Source organism: Pristis pectinata, chromosome 3, assembly GCF_009764475.1.
Source record: "Pristis pectinata isolate sPriPec2 chromosome 3, sPriPec2.1.pri, whole genome shotgun sequence".
Lineage (NCBI taxonomy): Eukaryota > Metazoa > Chordata > Chondrichthyes > Rhinopristiformes > Pristidae > Pristis > Pristis pectinata.
The window spans coordinates 55,555,429-55,579,375 of NC_067407.1; the positions used below are offsets into that span (position 1 = coordinate 55,555,429).

General features: G+C 41.1%; 1 protein-coding gene across 1 annotated transcript in view; it reads left to right on the plus strand.

The window, feature by feature from the left end:
- The first annotated feature begins 9,469 nt into the window (after window positions 1–9,469).
- The window catches only part of LOC127567849 (flavin-containing monooxygenase 5-like), a 35,506-nt gene continuing 21,028 nt past the window's right edge, over window positions 9,470–23,947 (plus strand). The window contains exons 1-2 of the mRNA XM_052010988.1: window positions 9,470–9,758; window positions 20,379–20,516. Of these exons, the coding sequence (XP_051866948.1) occupies window positions 20,385–20,516 (132 nt within the window). The 5' untranslated portion in view covers window positions 9,470–9,758; window positions 20,379–20,384. The remainder of the gene's footprint in view (window positions 9,759–20,378; window positions 20,517–23,947) is intronic.

Below are 23,947 nucleotides of genomic sequence, written 5' to 3' on the forward strand. Positions count from 1 at the left end.
TTGGTGAGGTTGGTTGGGAGATGGGTGGCTGTAGGAGAGCAGGTGAGACAGTGGCTTTAGAGCCCAAATACAAACAAAAGCAGAGGGTACAGAATAACACTATGTGCTTTAAAAGTAATGGATGACTATTCCTGCAGAGCTGTGGAGTGAAGTTAAACGCCAGTTGGTGGCTGACGGTGAGAAGCCTCATGCCCACTGTGGAATAGACAGATAACTCTGGAGATAAATTGACAAGGTGTAATAAAATCATCTTTCCACTCATGGTGCTGCAATCTCCATTGACAGGGGATGGAAATTAAAGAGGGATGTGGTTGTTATATAAAAGTACCCAGGACTACATCCTGGAGAACGTTGGCAGGAAATGTGTCCAAATATGATTAAGTATCGCTTGATGGCATTGCTCATTGTAATATCGAGATGATGTGGATCGGAATCTAAGATTGTAGGAGTCATGGAAAAATCATTGTGAAGAGGAAAAGGAGTTACTCAGTGCCCAGAGCTCTCTCGCTCTCACCCATCATTCTGGGCCCAGAATAGTTCAGGAAGAAACATTTGTGGATGTCATTGCTGGAAGCAGATCTGCAGTGGTAACCTATTTCCAAATCCAGAGTGGGGCAAGGAGATATATTGGGCTGGGAGAGGAGCCAGGCTGCTGATTGAAACCAATTGAAAGTGTTAATAACCTCACTAAATAAAGACTACACATCAAATCTAATGTGAAGTTTAATGAAACTTCAGCCATCGATAAAGATCAAACATTGCCTGTTGTTTTTCCTCCAAGATTTGTCTTTTCCTTCCTGTTTCTTGATATGTCTGAACTAAATCCCAGAAAGCCATATTTATCTCCATGTTTGTTTTTATACTTTGATTAGAACAGCCATCTCTGACATTCATTGGTATTATCCTCCTATTGGGAACCATTTTATTAATCTCTATTGGGCCACACAATCAATTTTAAAAGTGTGAGCATACTTAAAGTAAAAGTGAAGGGCAAGATGTGTCATATGTGCCTTTCATAAATCAAAGTGTATTACTGAGGCAAAATTATTGTGTTGACTTCCTGTTGCTAAAGGGAAGTTAGGCTTATAAAGGTCCTTGGATGATCTAAAAGACAAACAGATCATGCGGTTTGGTACCATGTGGTATGGATCAAAAGACCTGAAAGCATAGGAGCAGAATTAGGCTATTCGGCCCATTGAATCTCCTCTGCCATTTGATCATGGCTGATTTATTTTTCCCTCTCAACCCCATTCTCCTGCCTTCTCCCCGTAACCATTGATGCCCTTACTAATCAAGAACCTATCAACCTCCGATTTAAGTATAAAATGTACAAAAGGTTCCAGAATGAATTAGATTAGGTCTAATTTATTTCACTCTTACTTTATTCTTTAGTTTCCACTTCAGTTGAACTCAAACTTGGGAGTGACAGATGACCACAAAATAGGAGGGAAATAATAAGCTTGGTTTCATATTCCTGGTCGTAGGCTATTGGAAGCCAATGGAAACAGGATTACAGGATGAGAACATCATGAGTGTGATTGAGGCTGCCACAGTTCAATAAATGACATAAACTCACAATCTACACTTGCACTAAAAGAACTGCCATGAAGTAGTTGGTATCCAACAGTTGGCAATAACTTCAAGAAACTGGAAAAGTAAAGATGACTTGTTAGACATTGCATAAACTCATAAGTACAATTGATTAGCTTAGCTCAACCTTTCAATCCTTTCAGCCTTGGTAGTTAGCTGTATCATTGACTTAGATGTAGCAATTTCAATACAAGCTCGAATGACAAAATGATCTGCCTCCTTTATATCAATTCCAGGTGAGTCAGTCACTGTGGAACAGCAAGTTAAACTTTACTATTTTCTGTTGTATGCAGCACTGTACTACTGTGCATTGCAATTGTGTTTACTTCAAAACACCAGTGAGGTAAATTTACTGTCTATTACAATATTTCCTTCATTTTGTATTTAATTTTGGAGATTTGATTAAACTGCCTATCAGTACTATGGATATAGGAAAGAAAAAAAAATGACCAATAGGTTTGCATCAGTACTGAAGATAATCAATTTTAATTCACATTAATCCATGCCCTTGATTAGATTTTCATAACAACACAATATTTTCCCTACACAATTTGTTTTTACTGATGTCAATGGAAAATTATAAGTGTATCAGTGAACGAGGGATTAAAACTAGCTGTGGGACAAAAGAACCGTCAAATTGGTGAACAGTGGGACAAGACCAGCTGGACCTCCTAGAGGTGATGCACAACAATATTGAACTATGCAGCATGAATTTTCAAGACCAATTAAACCATCGAATATTGAACAGTGATTCATAGGAAGTGCTCAGCATCTGGGTGGAACTGGTCATTATTGCATTTCACCCCAGGGAAAGGCAATTTTCAATGCATAACAGTGAATAAAACAATGTTTTGTGATTGAGCTTCCAGGCAATAGACTGCTACTAGAATACCAGGCATTGACCTGTGAGATTCATAATCAAGTTTGCTCTCTAACTGAATGGTGAGTGAATGGAATCCCTTTTGATTCCGGTATAATACAAAGTTAAAATGCAGCACCTGAAAAGTGATGCACACACAATTAATGAAGCCTGCAGAGCGAGCACAGCTGTGTGCTTTCTCCCTCTGCTGGTCTCTGGCAGGATTAAGTGATGTTTAGGCTTTGGTCTCTTTGAACAGATGCCTTGAGTGACCTCCTTTAAAGAACCGTTGATGGCAAACTTCAGATGTTGCAAATATACCTGGTGTAAACATTCATTGCAGAAGTGCTAATGCTGCACCACAGTAATCTGTTGGAGGAGGGGCTGCTTATAAGACCCTACCAATCTCTTTACACACTCTGACTCAGAACTGCAGTGGCAATAGCATCAGCTTGCATGATAGACGTCTGAAGCTCCACTATAGCACTCAGATCTGACCCTGCTGCACTGGAAGCCACAGTATCAGACCCTACCCTTTGGTTGGGTCCAGTAAGTTGGTTATCTGTTCTACACTTCAAAGGATGAGCCTGAAGCTCTGTGCAAAGCAAACTGACGCTGGAATCCCTCTGTGTTTCTTGATTTTTAACTCAAGGCTTTTGGGAGTGTTGCAATGCACCAGCCATTTTATTGTGCACATCTTCTTCTGTAGCTTGCACCATCAAACCCTTCATCACTGTCCTCTGCAACAAAATTTGCATATCTGCATACACACTTGTCCTTCAACGAGCTGGTACCCATGTCATCCTCGCCCCCTCCCCGACTGCAGACCACCTGTGCCCAGCATCTCACAACCTGCAGGTGAGGCATCAATGTATTCCTCTAAATGATGCAGAATGTTCGTTTCTGAACCATGACTGTGAATGTGAAATTGAGTGAGGACGTGTCTTCATCACAACTATCTTCTTGTTGTTCCTCTGCTGCTTGACCACATCGCAATTTTTGGTTATATGAAGTAAAAAACAGAATTAACTGTGGCGCTGCATCCTTGGAGTTACTTATTCTTACCATGGACATTGCATTCATTGGACAATGCTAGTTGCCCTTGAAAAGACGGTGAACCACATCTTGAACTCCAGTAGTCTTTATGGTGAAGGTACTCCCATGATGTTGTCAGTTAGTGAGTTCCAGAACTTTAACCCAGTAAGGATAAAGTTGGTTTATGACTAGGAGGGGAACTTCCAGGTGGTGATGTCCCAGGAGCCAGCTGCCTTGCTGTTTTAAAGTGATAAGAGATTGTAGATTTGGGAGGAACTATCAAAGAAGATGCTCAGCTTCTTGGACATAATTGGAGTTGCTCTCATCAGGCAGTGAGGATGATTCCATCACAAGAGTGACTTGTAGATGGCGGAAAGGTTTTAGGGAAGTAGTAAGTGAGTTGCTTAATACAAAATATTCATCTTCTGACCTATATTTCCAGACATGGTTTGTATGTGTGTGGTTGAGTTAGAATTCTGGTCAATGGTCAGGATGCTGATTGTGGCAATCTTTGAATGTCAAAGGAAGGTGATTGGCCTCTTTCTGTTCACATCAGCCCCATACTGAATATTGCCTTGGCTCTGCTGCATGCAAGCATGGATTGTTTCATTATCAGCAAGGTTGTGAATAGAAATGAAAACTGCGATTATCAACAAACACCCTCTTTATGATGGAGGAACTCTGTATGTTTGATATATGTCTATCAAGAACATTGCTGTACGCTCAATTCACCAATGGAGAAAGCAAACATTTATGCTTAAAGAAACACTTTAAAGTCACCCTCAAGAAAAATTTCAAGAGATGCTGCATCGATGTCACAATCTGGAAGACACCAGGCTGGGTCAGGGCTATCTGGAAGACTTGTCAGAGAAGGAGTGACCGCTTTTCAGGAAAACCGTCTCCCTCTAGTCACAGATAAATGACAGAAAAGAAAGTACACATAACTGTTGGTAGGAATCATGATCTAAACTGGCCTTCTAAGATCACCTGTAACGTATTGTGGCTCCAAGATCGGACTTGTCAACCACCTAAACACTCATTAAAAATAAAACTTGCAAAAGGGATCACCCTAGACCCCATGAGATCGCTGATGATTATGTTTTACCTGATGTACTTTGATTCCTGCCTTATTCCTAATGTCTCGATTGAAACAAGTTCCATGTCTGGCTCAGCTGTTGTGTTGAATGGAAAGAAGATTTCATCAAGAAGCAACCTGCCAACTGTGGGTGCTCATTTAGTGATCAAAATGTTCTGTGTGATGCTAATAATTAGTAATTTAGAAACTGCGCATCCTTTTTTATTCATGAGCAATTAGCATTGAATTAATTAGTCAGGTGATTTACAAAAATAGGAATGAAAATATGTTATAGCAGTGCTCTGAAAGTGATATTTGATAATGTTTTGCAGTAAGGTGTTGCCCTTAAAATTCTGCAAGAGTGGAAGTAATATGTTGCATTAAGTTGTTATGGCTCCAGGAAGATGAAGATTTGTAACACTTAGTGAGTGTGACTGTGTTGGAAGTGGTATTTAATATTGCTGGACTTAATGGCTGAGGCCTTTAAAATTTCTTAATTCCATTGGAGAAACTTCTATCAGCCCAGCTTGTACGAGAGTACTGAGTCACTTAAAGCAGCTGTGTGATTTCAGCATTAAGCTATGTTTGCATGGAAATCTTGAGGCTGCTGTGAACTTTAGTGTTGATTACAAGATGCAATATGGTAGAGTGCTGGCCTAAGAAACACCCGCAGTCACTGCAAAGTTGACAGGAGTTGGTATAGTGCACCACCAAGTGGCAGATATTAGCGACCACTGCAGCTGCTGTCAGGTGAAAGCAAAGTTTAATACTTCAGGCTTTAACAAAAATTGAATCTTGAAATGCTGCTAATATGTTGGAAACAGTTCTTATAAAAAAGCTGTTAGCAATCCTGATAGTCTAACAATTTTCACCAGCAGTGTTTGAAGAGTCATAGATTAGATGTTGTTATGTTTATTTTTGCTTATTCTGTTGTGTAAGTTATGTATAATTTATGTTAGTTTAAGTTTATGTAATTTATGTTGTCATGTTTGTAATGTACTGTGCTGCTGCTCCAAAAGACTAATTTATACCCCAGTATGTATGTCCATGAAAATAAACTTGAACTTAACTACAGGAGTTAAAACTGATTCCAGAGGATGATTTGCGGAAAACATTGTGATGATGCTTTATCCCCAGGAGATCACTGATCACACAACTGCCCCTTAATGAACTAGTTGATGAAAGTGTTAGAACCAAGACAAACTCTGGCTCAGTTCACAGACTGCACTGCTTTGCTACGATATTTGATCTTCACCAGCGTATTCACAAGGACTCAAGCCGGAGATGTTACAGCCTGGAATATGTGCTTGGTTGTAAAACGATAGAAGTCACCACTGACCTTGAAGAAAGGTCCCCACAAAGATTTAATGACCTCTGCAGTGAAGACATGCTCTTTTCCAACATCGAGTGTCATCAGGTATTAGAACAAGGAGACAACAGCTGTGATGTCATCAAGCTAAGCAGGCTTGAATGGAACATGGAAAATTTTTCACAGAAGACAAACCAGGTAAATAAAAGCAACATTTTTAATTAGCTTTTTAAACAGTTCACAGAGTTCTAAAACAAGATTTGAATTTATAAGAATGATTAAGGTGCAAGCTGAAATACCATGAATAAAGAATTTTTAAAATTACAAGAAAGAAAATACTTTACGTTTTGAAAGATTTCTGTGAGGAATTTATAAGTTACATACATTAAATTAGTATTTTTAGGGATCAAATGTTGCTAATTATGGCTTTCAATGCCATTAAAAAGCTCTCTCTGATCTAATGTAACAAGATATAACATTTCAGGATATTTTACAACCACACTAGTTTGTAAATATGTTAACCACATCAATTTAAATTATTTCCCTTAATTCCATTGAAGAAGGTTGTAATCTTGTGAAAGAGCAATGAGTCACTGAAAACAGCTTTGTAATTTCACTAATATGCTGCATTTGCACAGATATCCTGAAATTGCTCTGAGTTGATAATGTTGCTATGGTACACTGCAAAATCCAATGTGTGGGTTTTGGAGATGGTTGGGATTACATTTGCCAATATGGTATCTCCCTCTCACTCAGACATTTCAACAATAAGAATTTGCATCCAACTAGTGCCTCTAATACAGGGAAATGTTTTAAGGTACAACACAGCAATGTAATGAGACAAATTCTTACACAATATTAAGGAAGCAGATTCTATGTAGGGCAACTAAAAGTTTGGTGGAAGAGGTAGGTTTAAATTCACTGTATGGACTTAAATGAAGTGTAGAACCCTGGCTAAGTTACCACAACATTCTTGTGGGCTTGAGTCCCAGCAGCTTTTGACAACTTCAGGATTGAATTTAAAGCAAAATAATTTAATAAACTGCATGACAGAAATGTCAAAAGTTACATAAAATCCAGCTTGACTGAGTTGGTAACACTCTCACTTCACATCATAGGGTTGTCGTTTCAAATTTCACAACAAGATGCGGCACAGTGGTACAGCTAGTAGAATTGTTGCCTCACAGGTCCAGTGACCCAGACTCACTGACCGTGACCATGGGAGCTGTCTGTGTGGGGTCTGTACTCTTTCCCTTTGACAGGGAGGATTTCCTCAGGTGGCTCTGGTTTCCTCCCAATCCCAAAGACTTGCAGACTGGAAGGTTAACTGGCCACTGTAAATTGCCCCTAATGTGTAGATGAGTGGTTGGATCTGGGGGGGACGGAGTTGATGGGAATGTGGAGAAAGTAAAACAAGATTAGTGTAGGATTAATTTAAATGAATGCACAGATTGAGTGCGCTGAAGGGCCTGTTTCTATGTTGTATGATTCAGTAAAGACCTGAACATGTAAATCACATGGGCATCCCACAGCAGATCTGTAGCTATTCCCTTTCTGTCCCTCAGCTCCATTCTGTTCCAGTGATTTGTGTATTAATAACTTTACTGCTACTCTTGAGAAATCTCATTTTGTTCTCCCAGTACCCTTCGCTGAACTAACACTCAGCAAAGTAGAATGGAGCTTTAATTCAGATCCAGAAATAAAAAGAGTAAGAAATTGGGGAAGCATGAGAAGGAGCTTTGCCTGTCCAATACTTGTGATTCATATAGCTTCAGACAGGAATTACTTGAAGTTTGCTTAGTTCTTAATGTAAGCTGGCATGTTAATGCTTATAAAAATAATAATTTAGCTCTACTACAATACAGAGTTAGCATTTCAAGTCCGAGGCCCTTTGTCAAAACTGTTGGTACAATTTTTCAGTCAAGTGGTGTACTATTTGCTACAAAAATGGAGATATTGGATGATTGTGAAAGTGCTTAAAGTTAATGATAGGAGACTTTTGAGACCACAGCATCCTCGTTCAAAAAGCTTGAAATTGTCGATTTCAACCACGGCAAGTAAATCACTTCATGGCTGACTCAGAAAGCCAAACAAGGGCAAGTGTGGGAATGTATTACCATGAAGTTGATAATTAATAATGCCTTCTGACTTCAACCAGCAGACGAACTGCAGTCAGAAGTATTTTGTTATGTCATGACTCAACAAAGAGAAAATGCATGTCCTAAACTTTCAAGTTGTTTTATGTAAATGTTATCTGGTGGTAGCTGCCAAGGGAATTTGGACTGTAGAAGGTAGTAGGACAATAGAAGAATTAGCACCTGGCATAAACCTGTGTGCCCAATGAGACAACAGCAGAGTAGACATCTCTTAGATAGCCACATGAATGACAGAAAAATGGAGGGCTTTGTGAGAGGGAAGGGTTAGATAAATCTTAGAGCAGGATAAAATGTCGGCACAACATCATGGGCCGAAGGGCCTGTACTGTGCTGTAATGTTCTATGTTCTATACCCGCTGCCAGAGTCATACAGCATGGATACCGATTGCTCAGCTCACTGAAGCCCCACCTACCATCAAGCACCTGTTTACAAAAATCCTTCATGAACCTTTTTTTATTCTCTCCACATTCCCATCAACCCCCCTCAGATTCTATCACTCACCTATACACTAGGGGCAATTTACGAGGTTATCAGCCAGGAAAACCACAGCAAATGAAGCACTGCATTTACATGGATTCAGAACAGGCAGCAGAAAAATGGACAGGGGAAGAATGTGGTCTGGTGTGCTCCCCAAAAATAGAAGAATGGGAGATAAAAAAAAGGAGGAATTGTTAGATTAAGAACAAACAAGTCTGCTTTTCTAACAAAAAAATAAAATCCAAACTTTTTATCAATAAAACTTGAAGGCCGAGTTATAGGGAGAGGTTGGGCAGGCTAGGACTTTATTCCTTGGAACATAGGAGACTGAAGGATTATATTATAGAGATGTGTAACATCATGAGGGACATAGATAGGGTGAATGCAAGTGTCTTTTTCCCAGGGAAAGGGAATAAAAAAACTAGACGGCAGAGGTTTAAGGTGAGAGGGCAAAGGTTTAAAAGGGACCTGAGGGGCAACATTTTCACACAGAGAGTGGTACGCATATGGAACGAGCTGCCAGAGGAAGTGGTTGAGGCAGGTACAATAACAACATTTAAAAGACACTTGGACAGGTACACAGATAAGAAAATTTTAGAGGGATATGGGCCAAATGCAGGCAAGTGGGACTAGCTTAGATGGGCATCTTGGTCGGTATGGACCAGACGGGCCAAAGAGCCTGTTTCCATGCTGTGTTACTCTAAAAACAGTTCTTATTCCGAATTGTACAAGATTATTGCAATGTTGAGAAATAGCCTGAGGGCAGAATTTTAAACGTAAGTGATTTGGAAGAGAAACTGTCTCCTTTTATGTAAAACAAAATCAACAAAAATAATTGCGTCAGTTAGTGGCCGGACACTAATGACGATTGGAAAGAGGGCTGGATCGCTTTTGGAAAGGCCAATCTTCCTAATATCTCAAAAGTAAACTTCATTGATAATAAAAAGGCCAATCAATAGCTGGAACAGACGACTAGGTTGTTGCAGACCATTGATACTAATCCCATTTTATTCTCCCCACTTTCCCACCAATTTCGCCGAGTGATCCTACCTCACCTACGCACTGGTGAATGCGCTAACCCGCATGAACTTGGGGCTACCACACGTCAGAGGGGTAATGTACTACCGGCTAGGATCGAACCAGAGTCGACTGGCGCTCTCGGACAACAACTCTATTGGCTGCGTCACCGTGCGAGGGAACGGCGTCGGGCAGTGAGTTCGGCAAGCAGCCGAGGCCGTGGACTCTGATTGAACGGGGTAAGCAGTGCATGCAGAATGGTGGAGTTAAACGCGCACGTTGTTTTAAAGCAGATCCTCGCACCCAGATCGGTGCGACCGCTATTTGTCTTTTCGCAATCTTGCTTTTCTTTCGACAACTTCACAACGCCCGGGAAAGTGTTTTTTTTTAAAATAACCATAACCCCGGGTTTGCTTCCCCCCGTCCCGGGCTTTGGGGAAGGGTCACCTGCCGCCCGGACCCGTGTGAGCTGAGTATCAGCCTGCCCGAGAGATCCGGAACTGGGGACTCGGCAGCCTGCTGCCCTCTTTGATTGACAGGCGATTCAAGCCAGGGTAGGTGGAACTTAACCAGGACAGATTCCCTGCTGTCCAAAGGAAAGCACATTGGATCATAATCCCCACACCCGTCCGGCGCTGACCGGACCCTAATGACCCATCTGGTACCATCCAAACCTTGGCCACCAGATAGGAGCAGACGTTTAAAAGACATTTGGACAAGTACATGTATAGGAAAGGTTCAGAGGAATGTGGGCCAAATGCTGGTGAATGGGGCTAGTTCAGGAAGGCACCTTGGTTGGCATGGGCAAATTGGGCCAAAGGGCCTGATTCAGTGCTGTGTGAATCTATGATTCTAGGACCAGATCCTGGATCAGACTCTGGCCACCAGGTGGGGCTGAACCAGTCCAGACTGTGGCCAGCTGTTCGGACCGGATCAAACTGGTCACTGCTTGTCATTTTGTTCAGAGCTGGAACAAGACTCACCTCTTTGCTGGCGATGTGGGGCTAAAGCATTTCAGCTGCAGAAATTGGCCTGAGGTTAATGCTTTGCAAGAGAAAGAGGAATTTTAACTGGAGAGTGAAAACCAGGAGGAGAAACTGACACTGGTCACATAAAGCACCTGAAAATGGTCTACCAGAGGTTCATTGGATTGGTTTATTATTGTCACATACAGTGATAAACTCTTGTGTGCCATATAGACAGAGCATGCCATACATAATTACATCGAGGTAGTAAAAGGATAACAGTTGCAGAGATAGGTACAGAGTGTTGCAGTTACAGAGATAGTGCAATAGGTAGACAAATAAAGTGTAAGGGTCACGATGACGTAGATTAGATCAAGAGTTTCTTTTTGGCTGACTCTGTTACGTTTTTAAAGGTTTTTCCTTGTTGTTTCTTCTGTCTAACAGCTTCGGGTCTTGGTAGTGGGGGTAGATTTTTTTTGTAATAAAATATTTCAATTTTTTCTTTCCTTATTAACTACTATATGTGATTATTGATTTAGAGTATTGTAATCCTAAGTACGACTTAATACAATGTATTCAGTAGTATTTTTACTTTCTTTTTTGATGCATGTACTCTTTTTTTCATGGATTTAATAAAAAATATTGTAAAGAAGAGTTTGTTTTTTTTAGTGTTTTTCAAGAGTCTGATAACAATGGGATAGAAGCTGACCTTGAGTTCGATGGTACGTGATCTCAAGCTTTTATATCTTCTGCCTGACGGGAGAGGGGAAAAGGAAGAATGACCGGGTGGAAGGGGTCCTTGATATGATGGCTGCTTTCCTGAGGCATTGGGAAGTATAGACAGAGTCAATGGAGGGGAGGCTGGTTTGTGTGATAGACTGGGCTGCATTCACAACTCTCTGCAATTGTGGTCTCGGACAGAGAAATTGCCATACTAAGCTGTGATGCCTCAAGATAGAATGCTTTCCATGGTGCACCTATAAAAATTGGTCAGAGTCATCGGGGACATGCCAAATTTCCTTAGCCTTCTGAGGAAGTCAAAGTTGAGTTTATTGTCATATGCACAAGTACATGTATGCACAGGTGCAATATAAAATGTATTTGCAGCAGCATCACAGGCACCTTGCATCAGATACACAACATTCACAAGAAAAATATAAATTAAACACAAATTATTCACAATTTTTACATGAAAGAACACAATTAGAACAAAATAAAGTCCATTGTAGTTCAAAGTGGTCACAGTGTTGCGAAAATGATTGGGGTTGTGCAGGTTGGTTCAAGAACCAAATGGTTGAAGAGAAGTAGCTGTTCTTGAACATGTTGATGTGGGACTTCAGGCTTCTGTATCTCCTGCTCAATGGTAGCTGTGATAAGATGACATGGCCTGGATGGTGGGGATCTTTGACGGCAGATGTTGCCTTCTAGAGGCAGTGCCTCATGTAGATACTACCAGTGGTGGGGAGGGATGTGCCAGTGATGTATTGGGCAGAGTCCACTACTGTCTGCAGCTTCTTAGTTCCTGCATATTCAAATTGCTGTACCAGACCATGATGCAAGCAGTCAGGATACTTTCATGTAGAGGCGTTGGTCTGTTACCTTGACCGGAGCTTCCACGTGGCTGGACCAAGAAAGATCGTTGGTGATGTTTGATCCTGGGAATTTGAAGCTCTCAACCACTTTCACGTTGGCACCATTGATATAGACAGGGGCTTGTACTCCAGCCTGCTTCCTGAAGTCAGTGACCACCTCCTTCATTTTGCTGACATTGAGGGAAAGGTTGTTGTCTTAACACCATTGCCACCAGACTCTCTCATTCTAGTACTCCATCTCATCATTATTTAAGATCCAACCCACTAAAGTAGTGTCATCTGCAAACTTATAAATGGAGTTAGACAGAGTTTGGCCACACAGTTGTGAGCGTACAGGGAGTGTAGCAAGGGGCTGAGGGCACAGCCTTGCGGGGCACCGATATTGAGGGTAATCACGGAGGAGTTGTTGTTGCATTTCTTTACTGATTGTGGTCTGTTGGTCAGGAAGTCAAGGATCCAGTTGCAGAGGTGGGTCCCGAGTCCTAGGTCTAGGAGCTTGGAGATGTTTGTTCAGGAATAAATTCCAGCAACCTAGACAAGCTTTAATGGCTTCTTCCAGCATGGCATTAAATATCGGTGTAACCATATAACAAGGAAAGCTATAGTTTGGAAAATTGAATAAAGCAGCTACGGATAGTTGCCCCCTCTACAGGCCAGCTGTGGCCTTGCTCCTGAGACCCTGGACAAACATTAGGAGTGTGAATGTGTAATCATAAAGCAAAAACTGAACCAAAAACAGAAAATTGCAAGAAATACTCAGCAAAACAGATCAATGACCTTCCATCACACTTTTCATATCTCCACAGGTGCTGCCTGACCTGCTGAGTATCTCCAGCATTTACTCTTGACTTGTGAATTTGTAGGCTCTGCTTCCCAGATGTTACCATTAATGACCAGATTGTGGAAACCAGATGAAATCACTGGGCTGAGACATTGTATTATCAGAGCAATTCAAGGGCATCTGTGATTTTGGAAGCATTAGTTTAACCCACTTGTCCAACTTGTAAACCAGCTGCTTGGAAAATAAAATCAACGAGGAATCCACCCCATAAAATGATTGGAGCTTAGTGCCATTTTCCATTGTTACATTCACGGCAAAGGGTTACTTCAGCTACATGAACTTCAGCTCCATTTCAGGTCCAAGACTAGTTTTACATATGTTGATTAGTAACAGGTTTGGATAGACTGCCTATTCTGTTACTTTAAGTGGTGAGCAATTAACACAGCTCAGCATTATCAGATTCATAATCTTTTGTGGGTGGGTTTCCAACTGTCACAGCCTTTTGACCCTTATGAGAAGCACTAGTGCTTCTAATACAGTTTGGCTAACTCGGGCTGGATCTACATACACACCTGTGTGGGTGCCTTTTTGCTGAGGCCACTTAGAAGTGCTTGTTGCTTTACAAGCATTGTTATTGGTCTTTTAAACATGCAAACAGAGACTTTGTTAATGTGGTGTCATGGCAACTGCCCTTGCCTCTTTATGGCCCTTGGTCATTTGTTAATTGCATGCTCATCATGCATTTTCCACATGCCTTGAGTTTTTACACATGTATCTACATCCCAATATGTTGTATGGTTCAAGCCATTCTTGGGGATTTAGATGGTTTTATCAACAGATTATGGAGCAAGAGTTAAGGGCCAAGGGTGGGATTGTATTTGGTTTTTGTTGCTCACTTCCCTATGCACTATCCATGTCTCAGGTAGGACAGTTTTCCTACTGACCTGTGCAAGCAAAAATGCAGGCATCTCCAAGTGAAAGCTACCACTTAGTTGTCTGCTGACAGGAGAGAGACTGCAGATGCTAGAAATCTGGAGCAATACACAAAACGCTGGAGAAACTCAGCGGGTCAGGCAGCATCTATTGGAGGGAGATGGACAGTCCAGATGAAGGGTCTTGACCCAAAACATCAACCCTCCATAGATGCTGCCTGACCCGCTGAGTTCCTCCAGCGCTTTATCTGTTGCTTCTTTTTACTTAATTGTCTGTACCTTCAGTCTACCAATTCCTTCTTAAATTAGGAAGTATAATGTCACACAGTGATTAACAAGAGGGTGTAGGTTTAGGGTAAGGGGTAAGATGCTCGGAAGGGCTCCGAGGAAGAACTTCTTCACCCAGAGTGTGGTTGGAATCTGGAACACACTGCCTGAATGGATAGTGGAGGCAGGTACTCTCACAATATTTAAGTATCTAGACCAGCATTTGAATTGCCAAGGCACAGGATGCAATAGAACAGATGCTAGTAAATGGCATTAGCAAACTTGATGGTTGGCATGGACATGGTGAGCTGAAGGGCCTGTTTCTGTGCTGCTGTGACAGCTTTGACACCTTTGGGTGAATTGCAACCAGGTGATGTATTCTAATTCATCCAAGAAGATGATTTTAGAAAAAAGCATTTTGTGGTATAATTTTCCCATTGCTATATAATATTCTCAATCATTTTATTTTATTCAATTTTACACCTGCCAATAATGACTGTTATATTTTGCTCACTCCTGGTGAAGATTTATTGTACCTGAGTCCATTTTATCCATTCAAAATTACCCCAAATCCAAACAGGATTGCTGAAATGACAGGAGTTTCCATTGTACAATTTCATTTTCTCAGGATTTCCTTTCTGAATGTATTTTTTTTCTTAGGAAATGTCCCTCAGACTTATTTCCACTCTGATCCTCTGATTTCCGTTTAGTCCTGATGCAGGGTTTCGACATAAAATGTCAGCAATTTCTTTCCTCCCGCAGATGCTGCCCAACCCGCTGAGTTCCTCCAGCAGATTCCAGCATCTGCTGTCTCTTGTGTCTCCATTATTTCCACTCTGATTTTGCAGGTGCTGAGTTGACTGATGAGGCCAATGAGGGAACCATAGACTCTTCCACACAGGGGGCTGGTGGTGGCTGATTGTCCCAGAAACAAAAACTTAATCACATTTGCATAAAAGGAAATGGAATGATCAACTCGCACTTCAAAGTATTCTGCAATGGTTGGAACAATTCTTGTCAATTTATCTTTTCCCATCTTCAATTTCAGAAATAGTACTTGGTGGTTTTGCATTAGAGATAAACTGACTTGCAATTTCTTTGGGGGATATCTTTTCTCAACTCAAGTACTCTGTTTCAGAATAAATGACATTAATGGTTTAAATTTGGCTAAAATTGTCATCACTCAATTGTTAAGATTTTAGAATGATTCATAGAGCAAATCAATTCAGTGAGATAAAGATTGAGTTTGTTTAGTTATCCTGACGCTTGCATAATACACATCTTAAATAGATATGTTAACAAAGCATATCGGACCAAATATATCTGTGTGTCTTTAGTGAACATATGGAATATTTGGTTAACTTCCTGTCTCTTATTAATTTGCTTCCATTGCATTTATTTACCCTTTCTACCATGCATGGATAATTACTTAATAGCAGGGGAAGAAATTTGCGTCTTTTAGATCGTACTACTACTTGCGAACAATGGAGCTAAATCTTTCCTACAGGAAATGTATTATGTAAAGATCTTGTTCAGGATTCTGCATTTTACAAGCAAACTTAGTAAGTTGTTACCCATTCGGAGTTTGGGTTCAATTTCAGCATTGTTTTGTTACCTAGATTGATATCCCTACACGTGGTTTATGACATTTTTTCCCCAAGCAATGTATTTCTCTTTTACTGATTCAATCATTTTGTTGCACAGTGGTTACAGGTATTGATCATATCTTCAACTTAAAAAAAAATCACTAATTACTTTTATTACACCTAATATCCTATTATCAGCAAAACAAGTCAAAGATGATATACAGCATAATATGTATCTGATAATGAGTGTAGATCAGGACTTTTATTTAGAATTGTTGGAGTCACGAAATTCAATTGCATCAGGCTATTTTTTAAATCAGTGTCATGCATTGATGTTTTTTGCTTTTGACCAAGACACAATGATATCCATTTCCAAGGTTATATTGCGTCACTCAAAAAATATGAGCAGACATTCCAAGTGTGAGACACACTTTTGCATACAATGAGATTTCCAGGTACGGGGCACATAGGATAACGTCATTCTCATCCAGTGTTCCCTGTGGAGCATTGTTGGGAGCTTGGATCAGGCTGTCTTGGGGTCATCTGTTGTTGAGCACTTCAGAATAGCTTGATCATTAGAATGCAACACCAAATTGGGAGGTCTGTAAGATGAACCCATCTGCAACTTGGCCCCTTCACCATGGAGTGCACTAGCCCATTTTCCTCTGATTTTAAGCCTGACCACTTCTCCCTACCCGCCCCCCACCCCCCGAACTGCACAAGAACACTAGGAGCAGGATTAGGCCGCCTGGTCCCTCAGGCCTGCCTGCCCCGACTTGGCTGATCTACCTTTGCCAAACTCCTCCTCTGTGCCAGTTCCCTGTTGCTTCAATTCCCCATCCCTCCACAAACCCACTCCCCCCATTTGCTACTAGTCCTGACTTTATTCCACCCTTCAAACGCTGGTCTCTCCACCCTTCCAGTCACCAAATCATCTGCCAGTCCTAAAATCCACTCTCCCCTGACCACGTCCTCCAAAAATCTGTTGGATTCCTTGATTCCTTCCAACAGTTTGCCAGCAAGTAAGGGGCTGGGGATGGGGTAGGCAGATGACATTCCTCCTGTGCCAAATGTATCTTCAGCCATGTGTGATTAAAAGAGAGCATTAGCTGCAGGTTGTGCTGATTAACACCATGACCTACATACACTCTGTACACCAGAGTTGTTGGCACAGTGACTCAATGCAAGTTATTGCTTGGCAGCAGGGTAAGGCAGTTATTATAACCTAGCTATGCCTATCAGTCTAGGGAATGCCTTTTAGTGGTAAAGCATTTGTGCTCCCCTCAACTGTATATAAAAGGAATGAAAAAAGAATGTATCGACCAGCCACAGCCATTGATAGACAGTCAAGCTAAGTGTATTTCAAGAATTTACACTGAGCATATGAAAATATTTAATAATGTGGGATTCACTAACAATGGATACAAAAGATTATTTGTCAACTGTCACGTGATCACAACAGCCTACACCTGAGCGATTTAGTCGGTTACAATTTCTCATAGAGATAAGGGACAAAATGAAGTAAAATAATTGCAATAGAAACAGCACAATTTTCACTTCTAGGGAAAACATCAGTTGGCACATAAAATAGCTTCATGCGAGCAAGAATTTTCATTGCACTCTGGTGCGGAGGACAATAAACTAATCTGAATCTGAACCTGCTGCTCATACTATTCATGCAAACTCCAAAAAAATGTCTGCATCAATTGTGCTAACCATATGTTATTTACTTTGCATGATTAAGAGCAAATATACAAAACCAAACGTTATGTTACATCAACTTCAATTCTGAGCAGGGAGCCATTTTCTTTTCCCATAACTATTAGAAAAGTAGTTTGATAATATGAAAGAACCAATGTATTGCTGAAATTTAGCCCAATATGCAAAGCAAAAGAGAGATTTTAAAAATATTAGCTTCTTAAATTGCAATTTTAAAATAAAAAATACAGAATACAGTGATTTAGTATGGTTCTCACAAGGAATGAACCGTTCTTTGAGAGAATTGGGAGCCTAATCTCACACACCTATGAAATTTCATGCCTTGTATTGCATGACACCCAAACTGCTCCAGAGTGTTTCATAAAGCAAGTAAAGCGAAATTTCTTGATTTAATGAATGATGCCACCCATGCAGATGTTTGTTTTTACTAAAGAAATGTAACATTATAGCTTTGATGTTTTCACTTTGAAATCTGTATCATTTGACCAAATGAACAGATGTTGCTTAGAGTATTATTCCATATACAGCTTATGATCCCAATGATACTGAAGAGCACCAATACATTCAGCGCTGGAAGAACTCGGGGTCATACAGCATCTATGGAGGAAAAATGGACAGTTGATGTTTTGGGTTGAGACCCTTCATCTGGACTGAAGGATTCTCGACCTGAAACATTGACTGTCCATTTCTCTCCACAGATGTTGCCTGTGTTGCTCCAGATTCCAGCATCTGCAGTCTCTTGTGTCACCAATACATTTTTGTGTCTATAAAATACACTCATTGGTGTAATAAGTTGATGATTACATGATTTGGTCTATTCATGGATGATCTTGTTTCTCCTAAAGCTTTTATTGAATCCAGTGTAAAACAGAAAATGCTGGAAGTATCCAGCAAGATAAGCAGCATTTGCAGAAAGAGAAACAGACTTAATGTTTCCAACTCTATTTTGGTTAACTTAGAATGATTCAATGAAACTGGTTTCTCCATTGAAAGGGACTTTTCACTTGCTTACAAGATCTCTGTGGACACTGGCTGCAGATAAGAAATTATGAGTGTTTTCCATGGTTCTTTTTACTGGAGAGAACGTGCCTTCATGAAAGAGCTCATTGTCCTGTATCTCAAGGACAGATTGTAGTAAAATCTATATCTTCACAAAGTTCAACTGTATCTTTTCCCACAAGTAGACTTGTAAATATCAGGTGATTCTGATCTCAAGCTGCAGTGACTCGTATCATTATGATCCATTTTTAAATACTGAGAACAATACATAACTTCAAGTACAGAGGATATTTAAACGTACCTATAATGAATGAGACCTCCTTTGTAGCATTTCTCCCTCTCTCTGTAATTTTATTTAAAGGCAGTCCAGCAAGGCTGCTTTCAACACTGAACTTTTAGTGAATGTTTTCCTGACTTTATCAAAGCTTCAGCACAACACAGCATCCTTGTTCATTTTGAGTGTTTTCTCTTGTCTTTGATTTCTCAGCAAGGGTTGCATCTGCCCCACTGACTCTGAGGCACACAGATGAATCAAACAGCAACAGAGTGGCACTGCAAGTAATGCAGCTATCTCCCAGCTCCAGTCTGACCTCCAGTGCTGCTTGTGTAGAGTTCGTACATTCTCCCTTGACCCTAAGGATTTCCCTACTTCCCAAAGACATGCTGGACTTTAGCATAACTGGTTAATGAAAATTGCCTCTACTGTTGATGGGTGGTAGCTGAATTAGCTGGTGGGAAAGTCATTAATGGGTGTGTTAGAGAGGTTAAAAGCAAATAAGTGGAGGAATGGGATTGCTCCAAAGATCGGCATAGAGCTATAAAGCATAGAAACAGGCCCTTCTGCCCACTGATTCTGTACTGACCATCAGCCACCCATTTCCACTAATCCTACGTTAATCTCATATCTTGTTCTCCCCATATTCTCATTAACTCTTCCCCCCCCCCCCCCCCCCCCCCCCCCCCAGATTCTACCACTCACCTATGCACTAGGGGCAATTTACAGTAGCCAATTAACCTACCAATTCCTTTGGGATATGAGAGGAAATGTGTTTTTTTGGATCACGCTGGGGAATTTTCAAGGGAACTCAGGTTTAAAGTCTGATTTCATATTTTGGAAAAAAAAGTGTCTGATGGTCAAGGTTGCACATACATCGTCAATGAACAGAACAAAGAAAAATAAAGATGATGGCTGGATTTTATTTTCATATAAAGGGCTAATGCTGTGCATTACTTGAAGCAGCATGTTCAACAGACCATTTTAGAATAGGAATAGGAAAAAAACATTTTTTAAAAATTGTTTTTGCTGGTGCAGGGAAAGGTCAAGGATAGAGGATTAGTAGACATGAAGTGCTGGCACTGGCAGTTATAGCAAAAGTTAATTCACAATTTCCACAGCTGTCATCCTGGATGGGTTTGTGTAACAGTGCTCCTTGTCCCATGACAAAAAAAATCAAGTAGGTTACAGTTAGAGGTGTATTGTTACACCAATCCTAACACATAGTTTTGATCAGCTTGTCTATTCACATTGGGGGCAGTTTGTGGCTGGTGTTGATGCACAGCATTCCACGTTTTAGCATCTCATTGACCTTAGTCCAGTGTCAATGGAACCCCTGCTCAATTTTACTGAAAGTTGCATACTCAAAGAAAATTGTACTGTAAAGTGCTTAGTTAATGCCACTGTGCAGGATTAATCTAGATCTCACTCGGTATGGGTGGGGAGGAGGGTGGTGCGAGGTAATAACAGGAACACCACATTTTACCCATTATTATTACACAACCATAGACAATACTCAGCAAAAATTAAAACCAAGAAAGCCCAACACTTCTATTAACTGGTGTAATCACTTGAACTATTGTCTTCAACCCTACATGCTGTGCTGTACAGTAGTGTGGCTACTCTATGATATAATTGTAAGTATATCATTGGATGATGATTTGGGGCACGTGATAAATATGGTGTTCCAATCTATTGTTATTTTGCAAAATTAAATAGACCTAATAGCTGTTTCCTTTGTTAGGTGAAAATGTCCAAGCGAGTCGCTATCATTGGAGCTGGAGCCAGTGGGCTAACATGTATAAAGTGCTGTTTGGATGAAGACTTGGAGCCTGTATGCTTTGAAAGGAGCAATGACATTGGAGGGCTCTGGAACTTTCAGGTACATTCAGGTGTTTTATTGGGTTTTTGGTGTTCCAATCCCAGCTCTCACCAATAAAAGCAGGAAATACTGGAAACACTCAGCAGGTCAGGCAGCATATGTGAAAAGAGAAACAGTTAATGTTTCAGGTCTGGGACCCTTTATCAGAAATAGGAAGTGTCTGAACCCCAAGACCACCAATGAAACCTACTGATTATTGAGCAGTCCTTCGGGATTGAGAAAGACTTCCACAAAGTCAGTTCTGCTGAAGGGTCCCAGACCTGAAACAGTAACTCTGTTTCCCTTTCCACATATGCTGCCTGACCTGCTGAGATTTGACATCACCTGTTTTTATTTCAGATTTTCAGCATTTGCATTTATTTTTAAATCTCCTGCTTTCACTGAGGTCAATTCAAAATGGGTGTAACCCAAAAAAAAGGATTATTTTTATGTATATGATCTTTTCCACCTGGTGCTTGGCTACCCAATCCCAGGGAATCCCGATGACATATGTTGGGGTCGGAATATTCGATTCAGTTCAAGTCACAAGATCACAAGATCACAAGATAAGGGAGCAGAAGCAGGCCATTCGGCCCATCGAGTCTGCTCCAAGGAAAAGGGAAAAAGAAATGGGGTGGGAAAAAAAGAGAGAAAAAAAAACTATTCTAATCCCATTTGCCAGCCTTATCCCCATATCCCTTGATACCCTGACTATTTAGATATCTGTCTATCTCCTCCTTGAATACCCCCACTGATCTGGCCTCCACTGCTGTGCGTGGCAAGGAGTTCCACAATTTCACCACCCTCTGGGTAAAGAAACTTCTCCTCATCTCTGTCTTGAAACTGTACCCTCTAATTCTAAGATTGTGCCCTCTGGTCCTGGACACGCCCACCAAGGGAAACAGCCTAGCCACATCTACTCTATCCTTACCTGTCAACATTTTAAATGTCGCTACGAGGTCCCCTCTCATCCTTCTGTACTCCAGCGAGTACAGTCCAAGAGCCGACAAACGCTCATCATACTTAAGCCCTTTCATTCCTGGAATCATTCTCGTAAATCTCCTCTGAACCCTCTCCAACGTCAGCACATCCTTCCTAAGATGCGGGGCCCAAAACTGCGCACAGTATTCCAAATGAGGCCTCACTAGCGCCCCGTAGAGCCTCATCAACACTTCCTTACTTTTATACACTATACCTCTCGAGATGAATGCCAACATAGCATTCGCTTTCTTAACCACCGATCCAACCTGGTGGTTAACTTTTAAGGTATCTTGTATGAGTACCCCCAAGTCCCTTTGTACTACCGCACTATCAATCTTCTCTCCTTCTAGATAATAATCTACCCGCTTATTTCTACTTCCAAAGTGTACAACTGCACATTTCTCAACATTGAATCTCATCTGCCATTTCCTTGCCCATTCTCCTAAACTGTCTAGGTCCCTCTGCATGCTTTCTATTTCCTCTATGCTCCCTACTCCTCCACTTATCTTGGTGTCATCCGCAAACTTAGCCACACAACCATTTATTCCATCATCCAAATCATTGATGTACAAGGTAAAAAGGAGAGGCCCCAACACCGACCCTTGCGGCACACCACTAGTAACCGGTAACCAACCAGAACGAGATCCTTTTATTTCCACCCTTTGCTTCCTGCCAACCAGCCAATTCTCCACCCATTTTGCTACCCTGCCCATAATTCCATGACCTCTCATCTTATTAATCAGTCTCTTGTGAGGCACCTTATCGAAGGCCTTTTGAAAGTCTAAATACACAACATCTACCGCCTCTCCCTTATCCACCCTACCTGTGATTTCTTCAAAAAACTCCAATAGGTTGGTCAGACAGGACCTCCCCTTCACAAAACCATGTTGACTAGGTCCTATCTTGCCTTGCGCCTCTAGGTATTCGGTAACCTCCTCCTTGAGGATAGACTCCAATAATTTTCCCACCACTGACGTCAGACTAATAGGTCTGTAATTGCCTTTGTGCTGCCTCCCACCTTTCTTATACAACGGAACTACATTCGCTACCCTCCAGTCCTCCGGAACCATGCCAGAATCTATCGATTCCTGAAAAATAATCGCCAACGCCTCCGCTATCTCCACAGCCACCTCCTTCAGAACCCGGGGATGCACCTCATCCGGTCCGGGAGACTTATCAGCCTTAAGCCCCTTTAGTTTTCCAAGCACCTTCTCCCTATTAATCTCAATTGAACTCAGCTCCAATTCGTGAGACTCCTGACTAACGGGCACATTGCTTATGTCCTCCACGGTGAAGACCGATGCAAAATATTCATTCAATTCCCTTGCCATCTCACTATCATCCATTATAATACCTCCTGCACCGTTATCAATTGGTCCTATGTCAACCCGTGTCTCTCTTTTATTCCTTATGTATTTAAAAAAACTCTTAGAATCCTTCCGAATGTTGTCCGCCAGCTTCCTTTCGTAACTCATCTTTGCTTTCCTAATGACCTTCTTAGTTTCTCTCTGCAGATTTTTAAAATCGTTCCAATCTTCTGTTTTCCCACTAATTTTTGCTACTTTGTACGCCGCCCCTTTTGCTTTTATTTTATCCTTCACCTCCCTCGTTATCCACATCTGTGCCTTTTTTCCATTCAAAACCTTCTTTTTTCTTGGAATATATCTGTCCTGTATTGTCCTTATTTCCTGTAGAAATTTCTTCCATTTTTCCTCTGCCGTCCCTCCAGCTAACTTACTCCTCCAATCAATTTGGGCCAACTCATCTCTCATACCTTTGTAATTTCCCTTATTCCACTGAAATATCGATACACCAGTTATCAGCTTCTCCTTCTCAAACTTGAAACTAAACTCAATCATATTGTGATCACTTGTTCCCAGTGGTTCCTTTACCTTTAGTTCCCTAATCACCTCGGGTTCACTACACAGCACCCAATCCAAAACAGCCGATCCCCTGGTGGGCTCCTCAATAAGTTGCTCCAGAAAAACATCCCTTAGACATTCCACAAACTCACTCTCCTGAGTACTACCGCCTTGCTGCATTTCCCAGTCCACCTTCATGTTAAAATCCCCCATAATTATCTTCACATTGTCACTCTGACATGCTTTTTCTATCTCAATCTGCAACTTATGGTCCACTTCCTGACTGCTATTATTGTTCTTTTACCCTTGCTATTTCTCAGCTCCACCCATAAGGATTCCACCTCCTCTGACCCAATGTCCTTCCTTTCTATTGATTTTATATCGCTACTAACCATCATGGCCACACCTCCCCCTCTGCCTACCCTCCTATCCTTCCTATATACTGTATACCCCTTGACATTCAGTTCCCAATCACATCCATCATGAAGCCACGACTCAGTGATTGCAACGATGTCATATTTATTAACCTGTAGTTGTGCCACTAGGTCATCTACTTTATTCCTGATGCTACGTGCATTTAAATATAGTATGTTTAGACTGGTATCTGCT